The sequence below is a fragment of the Petaurus breviceps genome, unplaced genomic scaffold (genome assembly GCF_028583685.1).
Source record: "Petaurus breviceps papuanus isolate PSGF00001 unplaced genomic scaffold, PetGlider_PUasm1.0 99, whole genome shotgun sequence".
NCBI classification, from domain to species: domain Eukaryota; kingdom Metazoa; phylum Chordata; class Mammalia; order Diprotodontia; family Petauridae; genus Petaurus; species Petaurus breviceps.
Genome location: NW_027187465.1, coordinates 2829826 through 2853091, shown reverse-complemented (window position 1 = coordinate 2853091; position 23266 = coordinate 2829826). Strand labels below are relative to the sequence as shown.

The 23266-nt window shown below is 43.3% G+C and overlaps 1 protein-coding gene across 6 annotated transcripts in view; it reads left to right on the top strand.

Moving 5' to 3' along the window:
• Window positions 1-23266, top strand: part of NF2 (NF2, moesin-ezrin-radixin like (MERLIN) tumor suppressor) — a 128175-nt gene that overhangs the window by 65280 nt on the left and 39629 nt on the right. For all 6 annotated transcript variants that reach the window (XM_069081608.1, XM_069081609.1, XM_069081607.1 and 3 more), the window contains exons 5-8: window positions 7571-7639; window positions 8685-8767; window positions 9605-9680; window positions 18012-18146. In XM_069081608.1, the coding sequence (XP_068937709.1) occupies window positions 7571-7639; window positions 8685-8767; window positions 9605-9680; window positions 18012-18146 (363 nt within the window). The remainder of the gene's footprint in view (window positions 1-7570; window positions 7640-8684; window positions 8768-9604; window positions 9681-18011; window positions 18147-23266) is intronic.

Genomic DNA, 23266 nt, shown 5'->3' with positions numbered 1-23266 from the left:
GTGTGAGTCTGGCTGGCAGCCACGGTGGTGGTGCCAACACAGAAGTCAGGACGTCAGCGAGGAGGGAGGGCTTTAGGGGCAAAGGTGGTCTCTCTGTGCTGATTTTGAGGTGCTGGGGGTCACCCCTTTGGCTGCGCGGCTTTGACTTCACCATTCTCATGCTACTCCCCATCCTGGAAACCATTGCCTGGAGAGCTCCTCAGCTCTGGTTCTCCCACCTCATCAGGACCCTCTGCTGCCTCTGGCCTCTAATCAGAGGGCTGAAAGACGGACAGAACAGCTCTTCCCAAAGCCTCTGTTCACCGAGGGCTCAGAAGCATCACCAGCTTCACTGCTCGGTTCTAACTCCACCGTCTTCCCCCTGCTGGGGATTCTCCCAGCTCCTGCCCTCTCACTCCCTTTGTGCTATCTTCCCCCATTAGACTGGAAGTTCCTTGAGGGCAAGGATCTTTTTTTCTTATTTGTATCCCCAGCACCACTGCTGCAACATAGGGGGTGCTTAGTTTATGCAGACTGTATTGTCTGTCCAAAAAGCAGTGGGGATATGGGGCTAGAGGTCAGAGGAGAGAGTGATACCAAATATTTAAGAAATCTGAATCCATGGAGATTGATTACGTCATTGAGAGACATGTGGAGAGAAAAGAGTGTTGGGTGTAGGTTCGTGCATGGGAGGTAAGATGTGGATCATGACCCAGCCCAAGAGGCTGAGAGGGAGGGGCCCCAGTGGTGGGAGGAGAACCAGGAGCATAGAAACCCCAGAAGGAGAGGGTGTCTGCAAGGGTGGGGGAACGGCTGCCACATACTGCTTGGAAGGAGCAGCTTCTATACAGTGATGATATGGTCTGAAGTCAGGTCACGGCCGGGTTGAGAAGTGACTGGAGGTGAGAAAGTGAAGGCCAGGAGATTGATTAACCAGATTTCTCTAGGAGTTTGTGCTGAAAGGGAGGAGAGCTGTAGGGTGACAGTTCAAGAGGGAGTACCAAATAAAAGTTTAAGGATAGAGAGGATGTGGGTATTTCTCTTAAGCTCTAGGGAAGGGATCAGTGGGTAAGGAGAGACTGGAAATTAGGGTGAAGGTGGGACTAGTTGAAGAGGTGAGTTTATGGAGAAGATCAGAAGGGATGGGATCAAAGGCTCCAGTAGAGGGCTGGGCCTTGGCAAGAAGAAGGACCACCTCTTCATCAGGGAGGAGAAGAAGAGAGGGTAGGGCACGAGGTCAAAGCGGTTTGAGTTATGGAGTTGAAGAGAAGAGAGAATTGATAAAGAGTTCATAGTTGGACATGAAGCAAGAAGAGGAAATTCAAGAAAGGGAGCCTCAGTTTTCTTAGCCAATATGAGGTCAAGTGTCACTGAGAGTGAAGGAGAGGGGATCATTGTGGAGGCTGGAGGAGAGAAGAGGAAGCTTCCACAAATGTTGAAAGTAGAGAAGAATGTTGGTCATAGCTAGTCTGAGTTTTGGGGTGCAGCTGTGAAGGCCTGCTTGAGAGTAGACCGCATGTCACTTCATCATGATTTTCTGACTTCCTTCTCCATGTTCAGCTGTTCTTGTGTAGGAGTGGAATTGGTAGGTGGCCTTGAATCTGGGTTTGGTTGATTGGCCATAACCTGTCAGTGAACAGTGGGACAAGGAGGGCAGAGGCTGAGGACAGTGTGAAGTTGAGCGTCTTTCTGCATCCCATTCACTGGTTGGTAACCCTTCGTCTCTCCCCATACCAGGCCATCTTCCACACAGCTACCAGAATGATCCCATGAGCACTCATGTTGTGTGTCCTCTGTTGCCTAGAGGACCTTTTAGTCCAGGAGTTAAGGCCTCCGCCAGGCTTTCCAAGCCTCGTTTCACTTAGCCCCCTTTGTGCACATTCTGCCCACATTGAACGGTCAGCTCTCTCCTGCCAGTTCCCTGTCCCTGGGGGGGAACTCCCTCCTCATGTCTTCTTTTCAGTCTTCTTCTTTTGGGCCTTGGTCTGAGAAGCTTTCCCTCAGCTCCCCAGGGAGAGAAAGGTACGTGTCTTTTCTTTCTCCAGATTTTCCCAGATTACTTTGCACCCGTCCTTTGCCCTCGCCCCACCTAGCTTTGTATTATTGTGCTTATCTTTGTACTTGTCCTGTTTCCTGCTATGCTCTGTCCACTTTCTCAGTAGAGTGTCAGCTTCAGGGGGAGAAATGTCCTTGTGTATCTTTGTCTCCTTGTGCCTCTTGTACAGCATCTTGTACAGCCTCCTTTGCAGTTTCTCTTGTCCAGGGTCACACAGCCAGGATGTGCCCAAGGTGGGGCTTGAGTTCAGTTCTTTCCTGTTCTCTGAAACTGCCTCGTTATCTTCATAGACCACACTGCCTCTCTCCTCAAACAGAGGAGACATTATAAATATTTTTCGATTGCAGCTTTGTGAAGGAAGTCACGTTTGTTGTATCTGTTTCTAAAAGATGGGTAGGCCACGTAGAATGACCCCTCATGCTAGAGTTTCTGGGTTCAGGTTCGCTTTTTGTGGTTTTTCTGTTGTTTCCGTGGTTTCCCTTGCTCTTGGCTGTCACGTCTCACTGCGCTTAGGGTGACACTTTAAACCCTCATCCCTTCCTTCCCCTCCCCTCCTCTTCCTCAGAATTCAGTTTGCTAAGCCTCTTAGAACTATGTGAATGAGGGTGTGAGGAACCCTGTTGTGAATAAGGTACGTGAGCTCGCCTCGCTGGGCTCCTCTGGTGTAAGTGCTTTTGGCAATCTTAGGCAGCCTTGAACATGTCGGCTGTAACAGGGCTGTTGTGATGGACTTGGGGTCTTCTGCGGGGGCCTCCCAAACACCTTGCCTCCTCTTGCTTCTCAGCATTGTTTCAGTTAGTCAGGTTGCTGGATACATGTAAGTGAGAGAGAGAGGGGGAGCTATATCGAGATAATCTACTATTTAAAGAGGAGGGTTTCCAGTGTTTAACAAATTCAAGAACACGGATTACTGGGAAAAGAACCACCTCTCTGTACAAAATTGCCAGGAAGACTGGAAAGCATTTGGCAGAAATTAAGATTAGGCCGGTAGCTTATACCATACATTAAAAGTTGCACCCCCCCCCCCAAAAAAAAGGAATCAGAATAGGTATCTTGCATCTAGCTATAACAAAGGGGAGAATTCTTGACCAAACAGGATGAACAAGATAAAGCAGATTATTTAGAATATATGAAACTGAAAATTAAAAGCTTTTACATGAATCAAATCAATATAACTAGCATTATAAGGGGAGTAGTCACTTGGAGGAAAAAAATCTTTATATCAAATATCTCTTGACAAGAATCTGATTTCCAGACGACTCAGGTATATTTGACCAAGAGTTAGTGATCGAAGGATATCTTCCTCTCAGAAGAATTACAAACTGTTAATAACCACAAGAAATGTGTTCTAAGTCAGTAGTCAGAAATGCAAGGCAACGCAGCCCTGAAGTGTTGGTTACAGCTTGACCGTACCCAGTAAATGGACCAAGTTGACAAAAGATGGGAATTGTTGGTGTTGGATGGAAAGAGAGGCACAGCCTCACACTATTGATGGCCCCGTAGATGGTTGGTCCAGCCGTTCCTGCAAACAGTTCGGAGTTAGGCCAAGAACTAGTGAAAATGTCCATGTCTTGTGACTCCGAGGGAGGGAGGGCATTTAATATGGTAAGCACTTCACAAACACCTCATTCAGTCCTCATGGTGATCTAGCCACATAGGCAGTGTTATAATATCCTTGTTTTACAGCTGAGGAAACTGAGGCAAACAGAGGTTCAATAGCTTGCCCAGGGTCATGCAGCTAGAAGTGTCTGAGACTGGATCTGAACTCAGGTCTTCCTGCCTCCCAGCCCAGCACTCTGCACCTCTTGCTGCCTCTAGGCACATACCGCAGGAAGTTGGTGATTGAAAAAAGAAGTCCCATAAACATGACATTTAGAGCAGCACCTCTTTGTACTCACAAAGAATTAGAATCAGAGGAGATGTCCTTGATTGGGGAATGGCTGTGTGGTATGTGAATGGGGGTGAATTGTCATTCTACTGTCAGAAGTCATGAACCCAGAGAAGTGTGGGGAGACCGAGTGGCCCAGAGTGTGAAGGGAGCAGGGTCAGGCTGGGTGATGGTGGTTACAGTAGTGTCAGCGGCAAGAACAGTAATAACGTCAGGTGCAGTGACTGACTCATCCCCCAGCATGGCAGGCTCCGGCTTGTTTGCTTGGTTGTGTCTGCCCCTTCGGACTGGGAGCTCCTGAGGAGCGGGGGCTGCTGCCTCTGCCTTTCCCGCTCTCCCCAGCTTACCGAGATCCATGTGGGCACTGTGGAGCAGCCACTTAACGAGGTGTTTATCGAATGAATGAGTCAGCCTGACTAAGAAGAAGAGACAAGAGTTTGCATTTTCATTTTCCATTCTGAATTGGGTTTTTTTTCCTGTTTTGAATTTTTTATTTTAAAGTTAGGTTTGAGTAAGGAGCTTATCTTAGGAAATGAATATAATGTCAAAGCCAAAAGATCAGTTAAAAGTTGCAAAAGGAAAATAATGGGTTTATGCTGTTAAATGTTCTTCCATTCAGAAAGACTCCAAAGTTTCATTTTTGACATTTAACCCTCTCCAGACCAATATTTCTTTTCCTGGCCTTTTATATTTTCTTCATTCTGATAAATAGTCTAATAGTTCAACAAATTATTTTTCTGATACATATCTTATATCCACAGCTTAGATATCATTGGTTTGCAGATGTAAATTTTCCTATGGTATAGACTTTATACAGAATTTACTTTTATTTTTATTTTTTTGCTTTTTGGAGGGCAATTGGGGTTAAGTAACTTGCCCAAGGTCACACAGCTAGTTTTTGTTTTGTTTTGTTTTGTTTTCTGTTAAGTGTCTCAGGCCGGATCTGAACTCAGGTCCTCCTGACTCCAGGGCTGGCACTCTACTCACTGTGCCACCTGGCTGCCCCCAGAATTAAATATTTTTTTAAATTGAAAAAAATGAGAAGCAAAAGTGAACATATTTTGGTAAAAAAGAAAAACTAAAATTACGGCTGTAACTCAAAAGAAATAATTCCCCAAACAGTATAATTTGCCCTGGCCTTGGTCTATTAACATAGTTCACAAACATTTATTATACTTCCTGTGACCCAGTAGTCCTTTAGGTTGGGGCACGTGGTCACCAAACATCCGAGGTGAGCTGTACAAAGGGCCTCATTGCAGGTGGCAGAGCCTGTCTCAGGCAGAGCCACTTGGTCCTCCCTGACACTGAACCTGTCTGCCTCTTTGCAGTTCTTTACCCATTGCTCCTGGTCCTTCCTCCGCCACGTGACAGACCTTGGCCTTGTGTGCCATTTTGAGGGCATCTCCTATGTCCCACATGAGTCTTCTCTAGGGCAAATATTCCCAGTTCCTTTAATTGATCCTCTCATGTCACAGACTCAAGGCCCTTGATCCACCCTGGTTGCCCTCTTCTGGACACTTTCTAGTTTATCACGGTGCTTAAGCTGTGGCGCCCAGACCTTTGGCCTTTGTATTGCCAGACCCAGCCCAGCGTCTTATACATATTGGGTACTTAATGCATGTTTGTTCAATTGGATTATGACTCTTGTTGAGATCAGCATGGTGTGGTAGAAAGAGTATTTACTATATTGGGAATTGGGATACCTGAATTTTAGTCCTGATTCTGTCACTTGTTAGCTGTATGACCTTATACAAGACATCTTCCCCCTTGGTAAGTGAAATGTATTGGATAAGATGATTTCTCAGGCCCTTCCAGCTGGAAAATCCAGCAGTTACATTAAATGGTCAGTTCCCTGTTGTACATGTGAGGAATATACCTATTGATTAAAGTGATGTTCACCGTAAAACTATGGCATTACGAAAATTCCTTGTACACATCTGAACTGCTGCATTTAGGAAAATGTTTGGAGAGACCTTTAAAAGCAAAAATATCTGTATCTATCAAGGTAGCTTTAATGTTGTGAACAGAACATATTGAGTGGAGAAGTCGCTGGTTTTTTCAGAGCTATCTTTAACTCCTCAGTATTGCTCAGCTGTCATGAACTTGATAAATAGGTTGTTTGCTGGCATGAGTTTCTTGGACTGAATGTTTCATGACTTTAACTTTGCATGATGACATGTCTGTGTTAGCGTCAGCTTCCTCTGCTTGGGCACCGTAGAGGAGTGCCGTCCTCCTAAAGAGACAAAGAGGGCAGTGACTGCTGCTGACCCCGGGGTGCGCCATGCAGAGAGGCCATGGGACCTTCGCTTTGTTGACCCTGAGGCCTCAAACAGACTTAAGTCCACCTTGTGCAGCCCGCTGCCCCCTCCTTATTTCACAGATGAGGAAACTAGACCAGGGAAGGAGATGGAGCTGCCTCAGGTTTAAGCAGGCTCAGAAGGTCATAGCTTTAGAGCCAGAAGGGCCCTTGGAGGTCATCTAGTCCAGTCCTCTCATATTACAGAAGAAAAACTGAGGCCCAGAGAAGAGAAATGCCATGCTCAAGTTCACGCAGTCAGTGGCAAAGCAAGGCTTGGAACCCAGGCCTTCCACCTTCAGCTCCAGGACTTCCAGTGTTAACTCAGTGATCGGTTTATTAATATAGCTGTCTCTTTCTTTGGTGGTGGTTATAATCTTTGTTCTCCGCCTTACTTATTTTGTTTGGTGAGTATTATTTGCTAACAGGATAAATGTTTATACAGAGTTTATGATGGAATACTGAGCTTTACTGGTTCAGATGAGCTGGTAGGCAGACTTCAACCAACAGCCACCCTTGTGAATGCCAGTGGTTTAAAGGCATTATGTGATTTATATTCTCCTGCATGCCTCATTTGTAAATAGTGTCAGTTCTGATTTTCTAACTAGTCAAACTTAAGTCTCCTAGGAGAAAAGGAAGATATTTTTTATCATGAAACAAATTCTCAGTTCTTGTCATGGAATGAGTGAATACAGTAAAATGCCTGAGCTCCTATTTCTGGCATCTTTATTCATTGATTTGCTTGTAACCTTGAGAAAATCAACTAACCCTTTTACAAGTTTCTTTGTCTCTAAAATGGAAATGACAATACTGACATTGGGGTGCTTTCTTTTTCCTCCCTCCTTTCCTTCCTTTCTTTCTCTTCCTATTTGAAAGTGCTTTTCAGGGCTGAGGGAAAGTTATTTAAAAACATCACATGTATTATTTTTGTGGCCTCACAGATAGTCTTCCTTCCAGGTATCAACGATATAGCTTTTTGTGTGTCATAAATAGATAATATTCTTATCTCACATTGCTTCCAACAATTTACACACCTCTTTTTTTTTTTTAAGGTAAAAGCTAATGTTTTAGCAAAAAAAAAATGCTTTATTTGAAAGTAAGGTCACCATTTCTGTGCCATCATACATTATGATTAGCACATCAGCCAACCCTGTCCCTGTGGGATTTTGCAACTCAATTCATAGATAGGATCAGCTTTGTATTTTTATTTAGGAATAACAAACTGGTAGCATTTAAATCTTGACTGTGATCATGATGGAAATGCTTTGAGAATACAGAAAGGAAAGAAGCTTGTGTGGAAATAAATGTCAGTCATATTGTCCCTTATTTGCTTGCTTTCCTTTTCCTGTAGTATGGTGACTATGACCCCTCTGTTCACAAGCGTGGGTTTTTGGCCCAGGAGGAGCTGCTTCCAAAAAGGGTAAGTACCAACACTGGGTTTGGATGGACGTCTTTGGGAAAGCGAGGCAGATACACGTTTCAGAGAAAGCAAGCCAGAGGGCTGGAAGGGTCTTGGAGAGTGTACAGCAGAACCTTTCCTGATAAGTCTTGAGCACAGAACTTTGAGAATTGAGAATATTAAATCTGGTGCCCGTTGGGCCTTGACCAGAGGCCAGTTGCTTCCAACAGGGATAAAAGTGGTATCTCACTCAGTGAGTATTATGCCAGTTACTGGTTGATTAAGTCATACATGACATTATCCTTAGGTCAGAGGGGAAGCAACCTGAATTTTGAAGTTGTTCAGGTGGCTTCAGGATTGAGCCGTGAGAAGCTTAGACAAGACAAATTGGAGGGAGGGAAGAATGGTTTTTGAGAGTAAAACTCTTATGTTGCCCCTTCAGTTCACTGACAGCACAGACATCTTTTCCTTCATCGTGTGCAGTGCATCTGCTCAGTCTGCATTGCTTAATAGAGACGTCAGTGTCATTTTGTGTGGTCTTCACCTGTTTGTTTGGTGTCTTCCACCAGCGTTGAACAGATGAAGCCAATACTGTGTACACGCGATTGAAATAAATCATGTCTGGTCAGGCTTTTGATTGGTGGTGATCCCCTTTGAGACCTGTCACAAGGAATTTCTTCTCCAACATTAGTTCATCTATTATTTCATTCCCATGGACGTAGATTGCACTCCTTTCTTACCTTAATGGACAATTTGATGAGTTGTGACCACCCCCCCCAAAAAAAAACACCCATCTTGTGACAAACCTGGTGACAACTTTTTTGCACATAGCTTATTTCTGGAATGAGGGATCCAGAGTCAATACTTCAGGCCTTCCTGGCTTGGTAGAACCTGCCAAAGCTGGCCTTTGAGAATCTCAGCACTCCCTCCATGGAGCCATTGGAGCTATTGGAGCTGACCTTTTTGTAGGGGAACTCAGCTGAAAGGATCTTTTTGCTTTTAACTATGCTACTGAAATGGGTGGTGTGTACATATATGTGTACACACCCTTGCTTGCCTTTTTTAGGTAATAAATCTGTATCAGATGACACAGGAGATGTGGGAGGAGAGAATTACCTCCTGGTATGCAGAGCACCGTGGCAGAGCAAGGTGAGCCTCCCAAAGGCCCGGGTGTGATGGATTTCTGCTCTAGTCATGTGGACACTGCTCGTTTCTCTGTGCAGTGAATAACTGGGGTCTGAGCCAGCCTTCCTGGGCTGTAAATAACTTTTCTCATAAAGGCTCTTGTATTGGATGCAGGTAATGCTGTGTGCTGAGCTACATAGGTGGAGCCCAGGGTGTTTAGTTGTGAGGGTTTGGGAATGGGGCCACAAACCTGATAGGGCAGCCAGCCCCAGCTGTAACTCTTGGGGGGTTTAACCTGGCTTCTTGAAGGAAAGAAGCAGCTTGTGGAACATGAATGGGAGTCTAGAGTAAGGGACATCAGACATGATCATCTCGTACTAAAGCAAATGCTAAAGTTTTCTTGTGGCTTCTTGTGCTCAGGTGGGGCCAGTGAGCCAAGTTACTTAAGACAGCATCCCTCTTGATTGGTATGAAGTGTGAATGCTAAAATCCTGGGCTCTTTCCTCTGAACCTGGGGTAAATAGGTAGAAGGTGCCTGGGAGGCTGATTTCAACATCCCGTAACTTCATGAAGAGCTTTCTATGACTAATTCTGCTGAAAACCCTGGTAAACTGATGAGTTCCCAGTGATTTATCCATCAAGGCACTTGTAGAGGCAGTCCATATTTCAGTAGATAGTTGGATTAGACATCCTCTGAGATCCCACCTTGTTCTAAGAGAGTGTGACTGTTGCCCTGTTTTTAATGGGAGTAGAAAGTCTTTCGGCATGCAGCCCAAAGTTTGTCTGCCAGTGACTCCTGGCAGAATCATCCTTCGCCTTCTCACTTAGCTGCTGTCATGTCGCTTGTTCTTGTCCTCACAGAGATGAAGCTGAAATGGAATACCTGAAGATTGCCCAGGACTTGGAGATGTATGGTGTGAACTACTTTGCAATCCGGGTGAGTTAATGCCTTGTCTCCTTATTTGTGCCCAATAATTCAATCCGATCAACATTTATTTAAGTTCTGGTGACTGTGGCAAGTGCTGTGCTGAGCATTGGGGAGACAATAAAAAGAAGCGGCCCCATTTCTCAAGGAGCTCATTATCTAACAAGGGAGACGGCACACCCTAGAATTGGTGGGAGGGAGAGGCATGAGATAACCAGCCAGGGCCATCTCATTCTGTGGAGCTGAAACCATACTGGGAAGCAGAAGCAGAGTGGAGAGCTGAGAGTTCAGTCTCTGTTCTCTCTAGAGAAGACCATGGGAGGAGTTTAGCACTCCATTGTGCAGCCCTCTGAGGGAGGCGGTGCACAAGGCTTGAGTCAGCATTGTGACCGAGAGTTTAGAAGTGATCGGCTCATCCTGGGAGGGGCATCTTATTCCGTAGAGATGTGACCAGAGGCTGACCACTGAAGCATTCTAGGCAGCTGGTAGTGCTATCTAGGCAGGCTGTGGGTTCAGTAAGAATAGGTAGAGAAGGGAGAGGAAGGGAGAAAGCACCATGAAAAAGCCTGAAGCTTGGCACAGGGCCTCCCCACCCCCAGGTGAGCAGAGCCCAACTTTTAACATAAAGTTCAAAGTCAAGAAGAAGGCTGGGACAATGAGCAAGAATCTAACACCCCCCCCCCCAAAAAAAAAGAGAAATAAAAAAAAACCTGAAAAAGAACTTCACCATAAAAAACTACTACAGTGGCAGGGAAGAAAACAACTACATAAAAACATTTACAACCAAAGCTTTAAAGCAAAAAATGTTAACTGGACCCAAGCCCAATAAGAATTCCTGGAGGACTTAAAGAAACTTATTAAGAGTGGCAGAAGAAAAATTGGAAAAAGAAATGAGAATTATGCAAGAAAATTTAACATCTTGGTAAATGAGGCACAAAAAAAATGCTGAAAAAAATAACCTTAAAAAACAGAATTGGCCTAATGGTAAAAGAGGCACAGAAATTCACTGCAGAAAAGAATTCCTTAAAAAGTAGACTAGACCAAATGGAAAAACAGGTACAGAAGCTCACTGAAGAAAATAATTCCTTAAAAATTAGAAAAAGGAAGAGCTTTTATAGTGGATGGGGAAAATGAGGGGGAAGCAGGCAATGTTTGAACCTCACTCTCATTGGGTTTAATTCAGAGAGGGAGTACACACACACACACACACACACACACACACACACACACAGAGTTGGGTACAGAAATCTATCCTGCCCAGTAGAGGAATGGGAGAGTAAGGGCATAAGAGATTGTGGAGGGAGAGGGGACAAAAGGGAAGACAGGCTAAAAGTAAAATAGACTTTTGAAGAGAGACAAGATAAAAAGAAGGATGAAGAGAAGAAAATAAGATGGAAGAAAATACACAGTAATCTTAAATGTGAATGGGATGAACTCACCCATAAAAATGGAAGTAGATCGCAGAAGGGAGTAGGAATCAGAATCCAGCAATATGTTGTTTACTGGAGACTCACTTGAAACCGAAAGACATACACAGTTAAAATAAAGGGCTAGAGCAAAATCTGTGATGTTCCATCTGAAGTAAAAAAATGGAAGGCAGGAGTGGCAATCGTGATCTCAAAATAAAAGATAAAATAGACCTAATTATGAGATAATCAGGGAAACTACATTTTGCTAAATGAGACAATAAAGTAATATCAAAATATGTTACAGGAGATTTCTCTGATAAAGACCTCATTTCTCAGATACTGAGTCAAATTTATAAAAATAAGAGCCATTCCCAAATTGATAAATGATCAAATGAATAAACAGTTTTCAGAAGAAGAAATCAAAGCTAGTATCTATAGTCATATGAAAAAAACTCTAAATCGTTATTGATTTTTGTTTTGTTCAATTGTTTAAGTCTGATTCTTTATGGCCCTGTTTGGAGTTTTCTTGGCAAAAATACTGAAGTGGTTTGCCAGTTCCTTTTCCAGTTCATTTTACAGATGAGGAAACTGAGGCAAACATGATTAAATGACTTGCCCAGTATCTGAGGTCAGATTTGAACTCTTGAAGATGAGTCTTCCTGACTCCAGGCCTGGCACTTTATCCACTGTGCCACATAGCTGAGGGAAAAATAGGTACGCTAATAAACTATTGGTGGAATTGTAAACTGGTCCAGTCAACCAAGGACAGTTTGTAATTATGTCCAGAGGGCTAGAAAACTACATGCCCTTTGACCCAGTAATACCACTATTAGATCTGTATCCCAAGGAGATCACAGAAAAAGGAAAGAGAACTTTATGTTCAAAAATATTTATAGCAGCTCTTTTTGTGGTGGCAAAGAATTGGAAATTGAGGGGATGCCCATCAGCTGGGGATGGCAGAACAAATTGTGGCCTATAACTCCTATGAGTACTGCTGTGATGGAGTACTATTGTACTATAAGAAATGATGAGGAGGGTCGTTTCAGAAAAACATAGGAAGACCTCTATGAACTGATGCAAAGTGAAGTCAGAAGTACTAGGGGATCATTGTGCACCATAAGAGCAGTGTTGTAATGATGATCAGCTGTGAAAGACTTGGCTACTTCAGTCACTGCAGTGATCCAAGACAGTTCCAGAAATGCTCTCCACCTCCAGAGAACTGATGAACTCTTCATGCACAATTGAAGTACAATTTTTTCAATTTATTTTTTGCAATATGGCTAATATGATTTCATTTGTATAGTTTACATCATTTTGCTTGCTTTCCCAGTAGGTGAGGGAGACAATTTGGAACCTAAAATTGAAAAAGAAAAGAATACTCAAAATAAATAAATAATAGGTTTTTTGTTTTTGTTTTTTTAAAGAGACTGTTTTGCTTCTGACCATTACCTCCCTTAATCCACACTCCCTTTTTTCACCCCTCCACCTCTTTCTCTTACCCCCTTTCCATCTTACTTTTCTGTTGGGTAAGATAGATTTCTGTACTTAATTATATGTATATCTATAGTCTTCTCTTTAAACTAATTTTGATGAGAATGGGGTAGCTAGGTGGCACAGTGAGTAGAGCACCAGCCCTGGAGTCAGGAGGACCTGAGTTCAAATCCAGCCTCAGACACTTAACACTTACTAGCCATGTGACCTTGGGCAAGTCACTTAACCCCAATTGTCCTGCTGTCCCCCTGCAAATAAATAAATGATGAGCATTAAAAAAAATTTTGATTAGAATGAGGTACAGGCATTGCCCCATTTTCCACTCCACTATAAAAGCTCTTCTTTGTGTGTCTCTTTTATGTGAGATAATTTTTCCCATTCTACCTCTCCCTTCCTCCTCCCTTTTTTTTTCTTGAGATCATCCCAACACAGTTCACACCCATGCCCTCTATGTAGACTCCTTCTAATTGCCTCATAATGATAAAGTTCTTAGGAATTATATGTATCATCTTCCCATTTAGGAATGCAAACAGTTAAACCTTATTGTGTCCCTTATGATTTCCCTTTAATGTTTTACCTTTTTAGTGCTTCTTTTGAGTCTTGTTTTTCTGTATTAAATTTTCTATTCATCTCTGGTGTTTTTATCAGGAATGCTTGAAAATCCTCTATTTTGTCACATATCAGTGTTTTTTTTTCCCGACAGATTATACTGCTTTGTTTGGTAGGCTCTTCTGGTTTATAATCCTAGCTCCTTTGCCTTCTGGAATATCATATTCCAAGTCCTCTGTTCCTGTAACATGGAAGCTGCTAAATCTTGTATGATTCTGACTGGGGCTCCATAATATTTGAACTGTTTCTTTCTGACTGTTATAATATTTTATATAATAAAACTGGGAGCTCTGGAATTTGACTATAATATTCTTGAAAGTTTTCATTTTGGAATCTCTTTCAAGAGATGATTGGTGGGTTCTTTCAATTTACACGTTGGATCTAAAATATTGGGGCAGTTTTCCTTGATCATTTCTTGAAATATGATGTCTGGGCTCTTTATTTTTTTAATCATGGTTTTCAGGTAGTCCAGTAATTCTTAAATAATTTCTCCTGGATCTGTTTTCTAGGTCAGTTGTTTTTCCAATGAGATATTTCTCATTTTCTTCTATTTTTTTATTCTTTTGATTTTGTTTTGTTGTTTCTTGATGTCTCATGGAGTCAATAGGTTCCACTTGCCCAGTTCTAATTTTTAAGGGATTCTTTTATTCAGTGAATTTTTGTCTCTTTTACCATTAGGCTCTTTTCCTAATTTTCTTACATCACTCTCATTTCTTTTCCCAGTTTTTCCTCTATCAGTCTTATACCTTTCTTTAACTCTTCCAGTAATTTCTGTTGGGCTTGTGTTCAATTAGCAATTTTCTTTGAGGCTTTTGTTGTAGCTTTTTTTTTTTGTTATTGTCTTCTTCTGAGTTTGTGTCGTGGACCTTTCCTGTCACCATAGTAGCTTTTTTTATGATCAAGTCCTTTTTTTTGTTGTTTTCTCATTGTTCCACTCTGTTTCTTGTCTTTGAATTTTATGTTAAAGTTGGGCTCTGCTTACCTGAGGTTGCTAAACTTGGGGCTTTTTCTTGCTGCTGCTGTCAGAGCTAGTTCTGGGGTGAGGGGCATCTGCAGGTTTTCGGTGCTTCTGCAGTGGTGCGATCCTGGGAGAATGGCGGTCACTGGTCTTGGCCCAGGAAGGGCACACCGTCTCTTGCAGCTACGAGTGCTAGTGCTTCTCTTGGCCTTCGAAGGGAACCAGGCCCTGTGCTCTTGTGACTGACCACAGATGCTCGTCTCTTCCCTGGAACTGAGACTCAGAACTGTGTATGGGCACTAGAGTTGCCAAATGGCAGCAGGCCCTGTACCCAGTAACCCCAGAGTGCCTCCGTTCATCTTTGTCTGACCCAAGCCCCTGACATCTTTGGGCTGAGAGTTCCTGAATAGCTGCTGCTGCTGTCCCCCACCCCAGTGTCCCGGATCTCTCCTCCAGGCTGGCACATGTCTCACCCAGACCTTTGGCTGGCTCTCTTGCTCCAAAATTCAATGGGAGGCATTATTCTAAAGTCTTTTTGCCAGGAAATATTGAGAGAGTTTGGCTGGGTTGCTGCTCTACTTCACCATCTTGGCCCTTAACCCCCCCGCCCCATTACTATTGTTATTTTTGCTCTAAATAGTTTATATTTTCTAATTACATATAAAATGTTTAACATTGTTTTTTTTTTTATTTGAGTTCCAAATTCTCTCTCCCTCCACCCCTCCCTCATTGTGAAGGCAAGAAATTTGACATAGGTTATACATGAACAGTCATGTAAAACATTTCCATATTAGACATGTTGTGAAAAAAGATACAACCCTTCCCCATCCACACCCTTCCCCCCCCCAAAAAAAAAAAAAAGAAAGAAAGTTTTAAAAACATTTTTTGATCCACGTTCCAGGCTTCATCAGCTCTTTCTCTGGAGGTGAGAGCATTTTTCATTATGCATCCTTTGGAATTGTCTTTGATAATTGTGTTTCTGAGAATAGCTAAGACACTCACAGTTCTTTATCGGACAGTATTGCTATTACGATCTTCATTGTTCTGCTGACTCTACTCACTTCATTTTTTATCAGTGCATGTAAGTTTTTCCAGGATGGCCTACTATTATTTTTTAAAACCTTACTGGCTCTATGGTCCAAAAAGAAGAATATAGTCTTTCTTGTTTTGCTTAAAATCAGCTGCAGCTATAAAAAATAGTGCAAAAATGCCACTTACATTTATTTGTTATTTAAAGTGCTTAATGGTCAGAGAGAGAAATTATGAACCTTCTGCTGATAGCACTTGCCTGCCCTCAAAGTGTTAACAAGAAGATTCATCTTTGCATAATAGATGGATCCTGATCACCGCTCATACTCATGTGGAGCTTTATATGTTTCTGATCACCAAAATATCTCTGGAGGTAGCTAGAACAGGTGTCACTATCCCATCTTTACAAACGAGGAGACTGAGGACCAGTGATGTACACAGGGTCTCATAGCTAGTGATTGTCTGGATTGGGACTAAATCACAGGTCTTCTGATTAAGTTCTCTTTCCACTCTATCCCGCTTACCTTCTTGAGAGTTTCTGTACCTTCTGAATAACTGCCTGTGTTCATATGCTCTTAACTCTGAGTTAGATTTCTCTGTCATTGCTAAGAGGGTTAGTAGAGTGGTATACCTTGCCTTGCTTCCTCTGAAGATGTCCAACATCTTCTGCTGTGGAGAAAGACTGTTGGGCTTTGACATGAACACCAGCTTAGATTTGGAATGGAGTTCAGATTGGGTTGGGTTGAGAATTCTCCATGTTCATTCTGACTTCTAAATACTAGAACTTGTTAGGTGTATAATTACCTGTTTTAAAATTAAATCAGTCAGTTTCCAGTTACAGTTCTCCCTTTCCTTCCCTCCCCCCAGGTAAGGATAACTTTATCTCCTATTCAAGTCTTTATGCTACATCACTGATGGTGTGGTTGTTTAATTACAATTTGAGTTTTCAGCAGTGAACTTCATTGGGTTCCTTTAGTGTTGGTTTTTAAATTCTCACTTTAAAATTTTTTTTAATTTAATTTGAAAAGATTAACAAAAATTTTGTTTTCTTTCCCTCCCTTTACTTGCCCCTCCATTGAAAAAGAAAAAGAGGACTCTTGTAACAAATGTGCATAGACAAGCAACACAGATTTCTGCACTATCTGTGTCCAAAAAATGTTTGTCCCAATCTGTGTCCTGAATCTACCACTTCTCTTTAGTAGAGATTGAATGTTTCATCATGAGATGTCTGAAATTGTGGTTGGTCATTGAGGTGGCCAGAGTTCTTAAGTCTTTTAGAATTGTTGTTTTTATAACATTGTTATAAAACTCCTGGTTCTGCTTACTTCACTAAATCAGTTCAAACAAGTCTTCCCATGTTTCTCAGAAACTTGTCTTCATCGTTTCTTATAGAACAATAGAATTCTGTTATGTATTTATATATCATAATTTCTTCAGTTTTTCTACAATTCCAGTTCTTTGCTGGTATAAAAAGAACTGCTATAAATATTTTTGATATGTAGGTCCCCTTCCTTTTTCTTTTATCTCTTTGGGTCATAGATTGATCAAAGGGTGTGCACACTTTAGTGACTCTGGGTATAGTTAGTACAGAATAGCTAATACCAATTCATAGTTCCACCACTAGTGTCTTAAGTATCTGTTTTCCTCAGACCCCTCCAGAGTTTGTCATTTTCCTTCTTTTTTGCCAGTCTGTTAAGTTTAAGCTAAGACTTCAAAAGTTTGCATTTTCCTAGTTATTAGTGCTCTGAAGCATTTTTCCATATGGCTATAGAGAGTTTGGCTATCTTCCCTTGAGAAACATCTGTTCGTGTTCTTTGATCATTTATTTATGTTGGGGAATGGCTCTTATTCTTGTAAATTTTGATCAGTTTCTTTAAAAGGTCTCTCTGTATATCTTGGAACTGGTGAAGCCCTTAACAGAGGAACTTATTGCAAATATTTTTTTCTACCCATTACTTGTTTCCCTTCTAATTTTGGATGCATTGGTTTTGTTTGTTCAGAAACTTTTTTTTTGTTTTGTTTTTTTGTAGGGGAGAAGGTAGAGCATTTGGGGTTAAGTGACTTGCCCAGGGAACACATGTCCTCCTGACTCCAGGGCCGGTACCCTATTTACTGCGCCACCTAACCCCTGTTCAAAAACTTTTAAATTTTGTGTAATCAGTTTTATGATTTTTGTGATTCTATGATTCTCTCTCTTGCTTATTTAGTCATGAACTCTTCTTCTACCCATAGATCAGAATCTAGTTTTTCCCTTGCTCCCCTAATTTGGGTATGATACTATCCTTTATGTCTAAGGCATCCATCCTTTTGAAGCTTATCTTGGTATGTGGCGTGAGACATTGATCTTTAGACCTAATTTCAGCCGGACCACTTTCCCATTTTCCCAGCACTTTGTGTCCCTTAGTGAATTCTTAACTTCATAGCTTAGAGCTTCAGGTTTATTTTAAATTGTCTTTTGATGTAAATAAATTAGCAGCTCTTAAATGCACCTCCATTCATTAGCCTGTGGATGTTCTTTGAGCTAATGTTAGGAGTTACCTGTCAGCCTTCTAGGCTGGAAAGGTGACCACGACAGCACATGTCAGTGGCATTTTGATGATAATAATTCTAGCTAACATTTCCATGGTGCTCAAAAGTTTGCAAAACATATTCTGTTTGTCTTCTTGGTGTCTCCCTGTGCCTCCTCCAAGAAGCCATAACCTCTCTGGGCTAACCAGTTGATGCATCTTCAGCTGGAACCAGTTGAAATTTGTCAAATGTAACAGTTTGTACAGATCTTTAAAGATGTGACTAAGACCTTTTGATTGAGTTGGACCTGACACTGGCTCTTCTTTATTTGTGGCGCAGAATAAGAAGGGCACCGAGCTGCTGCTCGGAGTGGACGCTCTGGGCCTCCATATCTACGACCCTGAAAACAGACTGACCCCCAAAATCTCCTTCCCTTGGAATGAAATCCGGAACATCTCTTACAGCGACAAAGAGGTAGGCGGGGCGCGGCGCCACGCAGGACGTTCTTGTCTGTCCCGCCTGCCAGAAGTACCGTGGTATAGATGCTCCCTCTTAGTGCACAATTCCTCAGGTCTGCAGCAGTGGCTTCTGGCTGTTGGTTTGTGCAGCGAGAATGACCCAGCCCCACTTCTTAGGAGGCAAGAGACTTAACCTGGCAGAGTTAAGTACAACGGAAAATGAACATTTCTAACTAATGGGTGGATTCTGAGCCTGGTTGAAAAGCCAAGAGCTAGAACTTACTGAGGGCATTTCCTGTGCCCAGTCCTTTGCCCTATGGGGTCTAACATGACAGTAGTAACTCACCATGTGTCATCCTGGAAAGAATGTCAGGCATGGAGTCAGGAAGACTGGTGTTTGCAGCACACATAAACACTTATGGGGCAGTGTGACTCTGAGCAAGTAATTTACCCTTTCTGAATCTATGGGGCTAAAAAAATACTTGCAATACTGACCTTCCAGGGTTAAGCATTACAGAAAGGTGAATGATTCTTGTCTGTAACAAACCTGTGGGCTAGGTTGTACAAGGATCACCATGCTCATCACCACTGGGGCACATTGAGATTCATATCCAGAGTGGTGTAAGTCAGACATGTGGCCCGTAGGCCTGAACCACATTAAAATGTCATTGGGAAATATCTAACAAAGTAAAGAAAAATACAGCAGGGATCCTCCAGATGGCTTTGTGGTCCATTTCTGTTTGAGTTGGAGCCCACTGATGTAGGTGATGCTTAGAAGAGTCAAAAGTGGGCTTCATCCATGGCACTTGGAGCCAGCAGACTTGGCAGGTTTGAATCCTGCCTCTGATACGTACTTGTTCTGTGTCCCTGGGCTGGTTATGTAACCCCAGAACTTTCTCGTCTGTATAATGGGAATGATAATGCCTGCGCTCTTGATCTCATGGGATTGTAGATATTAATTGTTGTCATTCAGTCATACAGTTGTGTCCGACTCTTTGTGACTCCATGGACCAACTGCCCATGAGGTTTCTTGGCAAAAATACTGGAGTGGTTTGTCATTTCCTTCTCAAGTTTTATTCAGGCAGGGGTTAAGAGACTCTCCCAGGGTCATATAGCCAGTAAATGTCTGAGACAGAGCTGGACTCTGGTCTTTGTGACTCCAGGCCCAGTGCTTAATCCACCGAGCCTTCTAGCTGCCCCTTTGTAGATATTAAAGCACTCTGCAAATATGAGTTGTTATCATTATAATGAAGCAGACTTTGTCCTCCTGAAACTTATAAACTAATAATGAAGAAAAAACTAGCACTCCCTAAACAGTTAGCACATAATTAAGTCTTAATAACAGAGATGTTTGGTCTCAGAATTTAAATCTCTTCCTGTGGGACGATGACCCAGATTTCTCAACCATTGTAATTCATTCACCAGATATTTATTAAAAATATTCTCTGACAATAGCTGACAAAGCATTACAGAAAGTCTTCAGTTTAACAGACTTTTATTACTATTCAAGGCATCATCTTAGACAGTGGAGATAAAAAGACAAAAGAAGAGAGTCTCTACCCTCAGAGACCTTACAGTGTAAGGAAAAGACAACAGGCCCACATGGGTCGCCAACAGGAGGGGATGAGGACTGAGCACAAGGTATCGCTAACCTGGCAAGGTCCCTGCCCCAGGGGCTGCCCTGGCATCATGGACCCGTGTCTAGAGGCCAGGGCTCGGGAAGTGCTTGTTTCCTTTGTTTATAGAAACCAAAGGAGAAGAGGCCTAGACATTTGATACTGGACTGCGTTGGTGTCAGACAAATTGAACCTTGTAATTGATTTTGAAAGTGTTGAAGAGATAGAGACCACAAGATGGGCTTTTAGGGGTTTCCTTTAAAAGCCCTTTACTTGAAATCCTACATTACTCAGGCGTTTGGTTTGCCCCACTATGATAATTCTTCTTCTCTGATTTCATAAAAATGTTTACTGCACAGCCTTGGGTTGGAGCACTAAAAGCTCCCCAAACCCTCATTCTTCAAAGAACCCAAGGATTAAAGTCTCCCCTAGTGAGGCCTGACATCATAAACTCTAATCTAGCTTCTCTGGGGGAGCGGAGCCACCATGCTCCATCATGTCCACAATCCACGTAATAAGATGAGCCCAAGCTGGCTTGCCATGGAGCTGAGTTAGTGGTCTTCGTAGTTCTGGATGCGTGACAGCCGAGCTGTCAGAACAGAAAGGTTCATTTTTTGTAAGGGATCCATTGATCCCGGGAATGTTCTTGAGTGCTGCGACTGTGGTCTTCTCCACTGTTTGTGGTTTCTCACTGACAATCTCCAGTTAAATGGCAAAAAGAGCTCAAGAAATACTCCTCTAAGGGGCGGCTAGGTGGCGCAGTGAGTAAAGCGCCAGCGCCTGAGTCAGGAGGACCCAAGTTCGGGTTCCAGCCTCAGACACTTAACACCCACACAAAAAAACTAGCCATGTAACCTTGGGCAACTTACTTAAACCCAGTTGCCCTCCAAAAAAAAAACAACAACAACAAAAAACAAACAAAGAAAAAACCCAAATACTTTGGGGTGGCCAGGTGGCTCAGTAAGAGCACCGGCCCTGGAGTTGGGAGGACCCGGGATCAGTTCCAGCCTCAGATACTTAACACCCACACAAAAAAGAACTTGGGCAAGTTACTTAACTCCAATTGCTTTAAAAGAAAAGAAATGCTTCTCTAGAACTGCCAGGATTGTAGGAGGCCCTTGCCCGGACGACTGATGGATTCTGGGCGTTTTTTAGCTTGCCCGGCTGTGCTAATGACCTTTTTGCTGCTCTGAGAACTGGCCTCCCATGTGGTGGGTGTGATGTGTGTGTGTTTAAAAGACACCCCTGAAGTATGGGATCAGCCCAAGTGGATGAATAAGCAGTGAAACTCTGTAGGTTCTCCCAGAGGGCCCTGGGCTTGGAGGGTAACATGGGGGGATAGCCACGGGCTCCGCCTGCAGGAGTCCCAGGTCCTTGCTCTGCGAGCCTGTAGTAACTCAGCCAAGTTTATAAGGTTCTTTTCTTGTGAACAGCCCTTTGAACTGAGTGTTATGAACTTCATTGTCCAGATTTTATTAATGAGGAGAAGGCACAGCCCTTCTAAGTACCAAAGCTACCATGCTGGGCCCTGGTGGGTGTAATCCCAGACTTTGGAATGACCCATTGAGCCGTCCTGTGCCCAGATAACTACGTGGGGAGTGCCACCAAGGAGGCTGGCCAGGGAGAGCCTGTTACAAACCTGAGGAGGGCGACATCCATTTCAGCTGCAGGCATGGGGCAGGGAAGACATCTTGGAGGAGGTAGACTTAGAAGGTCTTCCTGACCGAGGCCTTGGAGAAAGGGAAGCAGAGGTCCCTTGGAGAGCCCATTCCAGCACGAGGGCCTTCCTCAGAGTAGGTAATAAATGCTTTCTGAATGGCTTTGAGGCATGGGCAAATAAGCCGTGGGAGCCAAGGAAGAGATGACCAAAGAGAGTGCAGGAGGGGAGCTGTGAACAAGCGTGGACTATAGCGTAGGATAAAGTCAGCCTCAGATGGTGGGGAGCCCGGGGGCCGGTCGGCAGTGAGGAGCCACGCAGTGGTCTTACACAGACCGTAGCAGTCTCCTTCCCAAGGACTGCCGCGCACAAGAGGCCAATTGTGGCCGGAGGGATCACTTGGGAGGCACTTGTCATGACAAGAGCAGAGAGGTCCTTGGCACCGTGTGGTTGCCATGAGGATGGTTGGGATAGGGAAGGCATGGATGGAGGAGAACTTACTGAGGGAGAATGATCGGACTTGGCAGCTGATTGGATTCGGGGTGAGGGAGGAAGAAGAATGCTTCATGGAGAAGATGTGGATGGTATTGCCTTCAGCTGAAATCAGATTACTGCAGGAGTGGGTGGAGTGCAGACCAGCAAGTCAGGATATCTGCCCTCCATTGATTGGCTGTGTGACCCTGGTCAAGTCACTTAACCTCTATGTAAAATAAGATATCAGTAGCACTTCCCTCAAAGAGTCAGTTAGGATCAAATAAGGTGGTATGGCGACATGGACTTTTCTGATCCTGCCCCAGCCCAACTATCTGCCTGACTCCCACATCTGTTTGTATTGATAGAGGAAGTGAGGTGGAGCAAAGGCTGGGACCCTGGGCCTGCAGTCTGGCAGACCTGAATTCAAACGTGTGACCAGGGCAGATCGTTTAACCTCTGTCTGCCTCAGTTTCCTTATCTGTAAAATGGTTGTAATCCTACCTCTCAGGGATATGGTCAGGATAAAATGATATACTTGTAAACAGCTCTGTAAATGCTTTGGGAGCTGGGTAAATGCTTGTTCTCTCTGTCTCCCTCTCTCTCTGTCTCTCTGTCTCTGTCTTTGCTCTCTCTCTTTCCTCTTCTTCCCTCTCTTTCTCTGTCTCTCTGTCTTTCCTCTCTCTCTGTCTTTCCTCTCTTTCTCTGTCTCTCTATCTGTCTCCTCTCTTTCTGTCTGTCTCTCTCTGTCTTTCCTCTTTCTCTGTCTCTCTCTGTCTTTCCTCTCTCTCTCTGTCTTTCCTCTCTGTCTCTGTCTCTCTGTCTGTCTTTCTCTGTCTTTCCTCTCTCTCTCTCTCTCTGTCTCTCTCTGTCTTTCCTCTCTAGCCTCTCTTTCTCTGTCTCTCTTTCCTCTCTCTCTCTGTCTTTCCTGCCTCTCTTTCTCTCTCTCTGTCTCTCTCTTTCTCTCTCTCTGTCTTCCCTCTCTTTCTCTCTGTCTTTCCTGCCTCTCTTTCTCTGTCTCTCTGTTTCTCTCTCTTTCCTCTCTTTCTCTCTCTCTTTCCTGCCTCTCTTTCTCTGTCTCTCTTTCCTCTCTTTCTGTTTCTCTGTCTCTGTCTCTCTCCTCTCTCTCTCTCTCTCTCTCTCTCTCTCTCTCTCTCTCTCTCTCTCTCTCTCTGTCTTTCCTCTCTCTGTCTCTTTCTCTCTGTCTTTCCTCTTTCTCTGTCTCTCTCTCTGTCTTTCTTCTCTTTCTCTGTCTCTCTCTTTCCTCTCTCTCTGTCTTCCCTCTCTTTCTCTGTCTCTCTCTCTCTTTCCTCTCTCTCTCTCTGTCTTTCCTCTCTCTGTCTCTGTCTCTGTGTCTTTCCTCTCTCTCTCTCTCTTTCTCTCTCTCTCTCT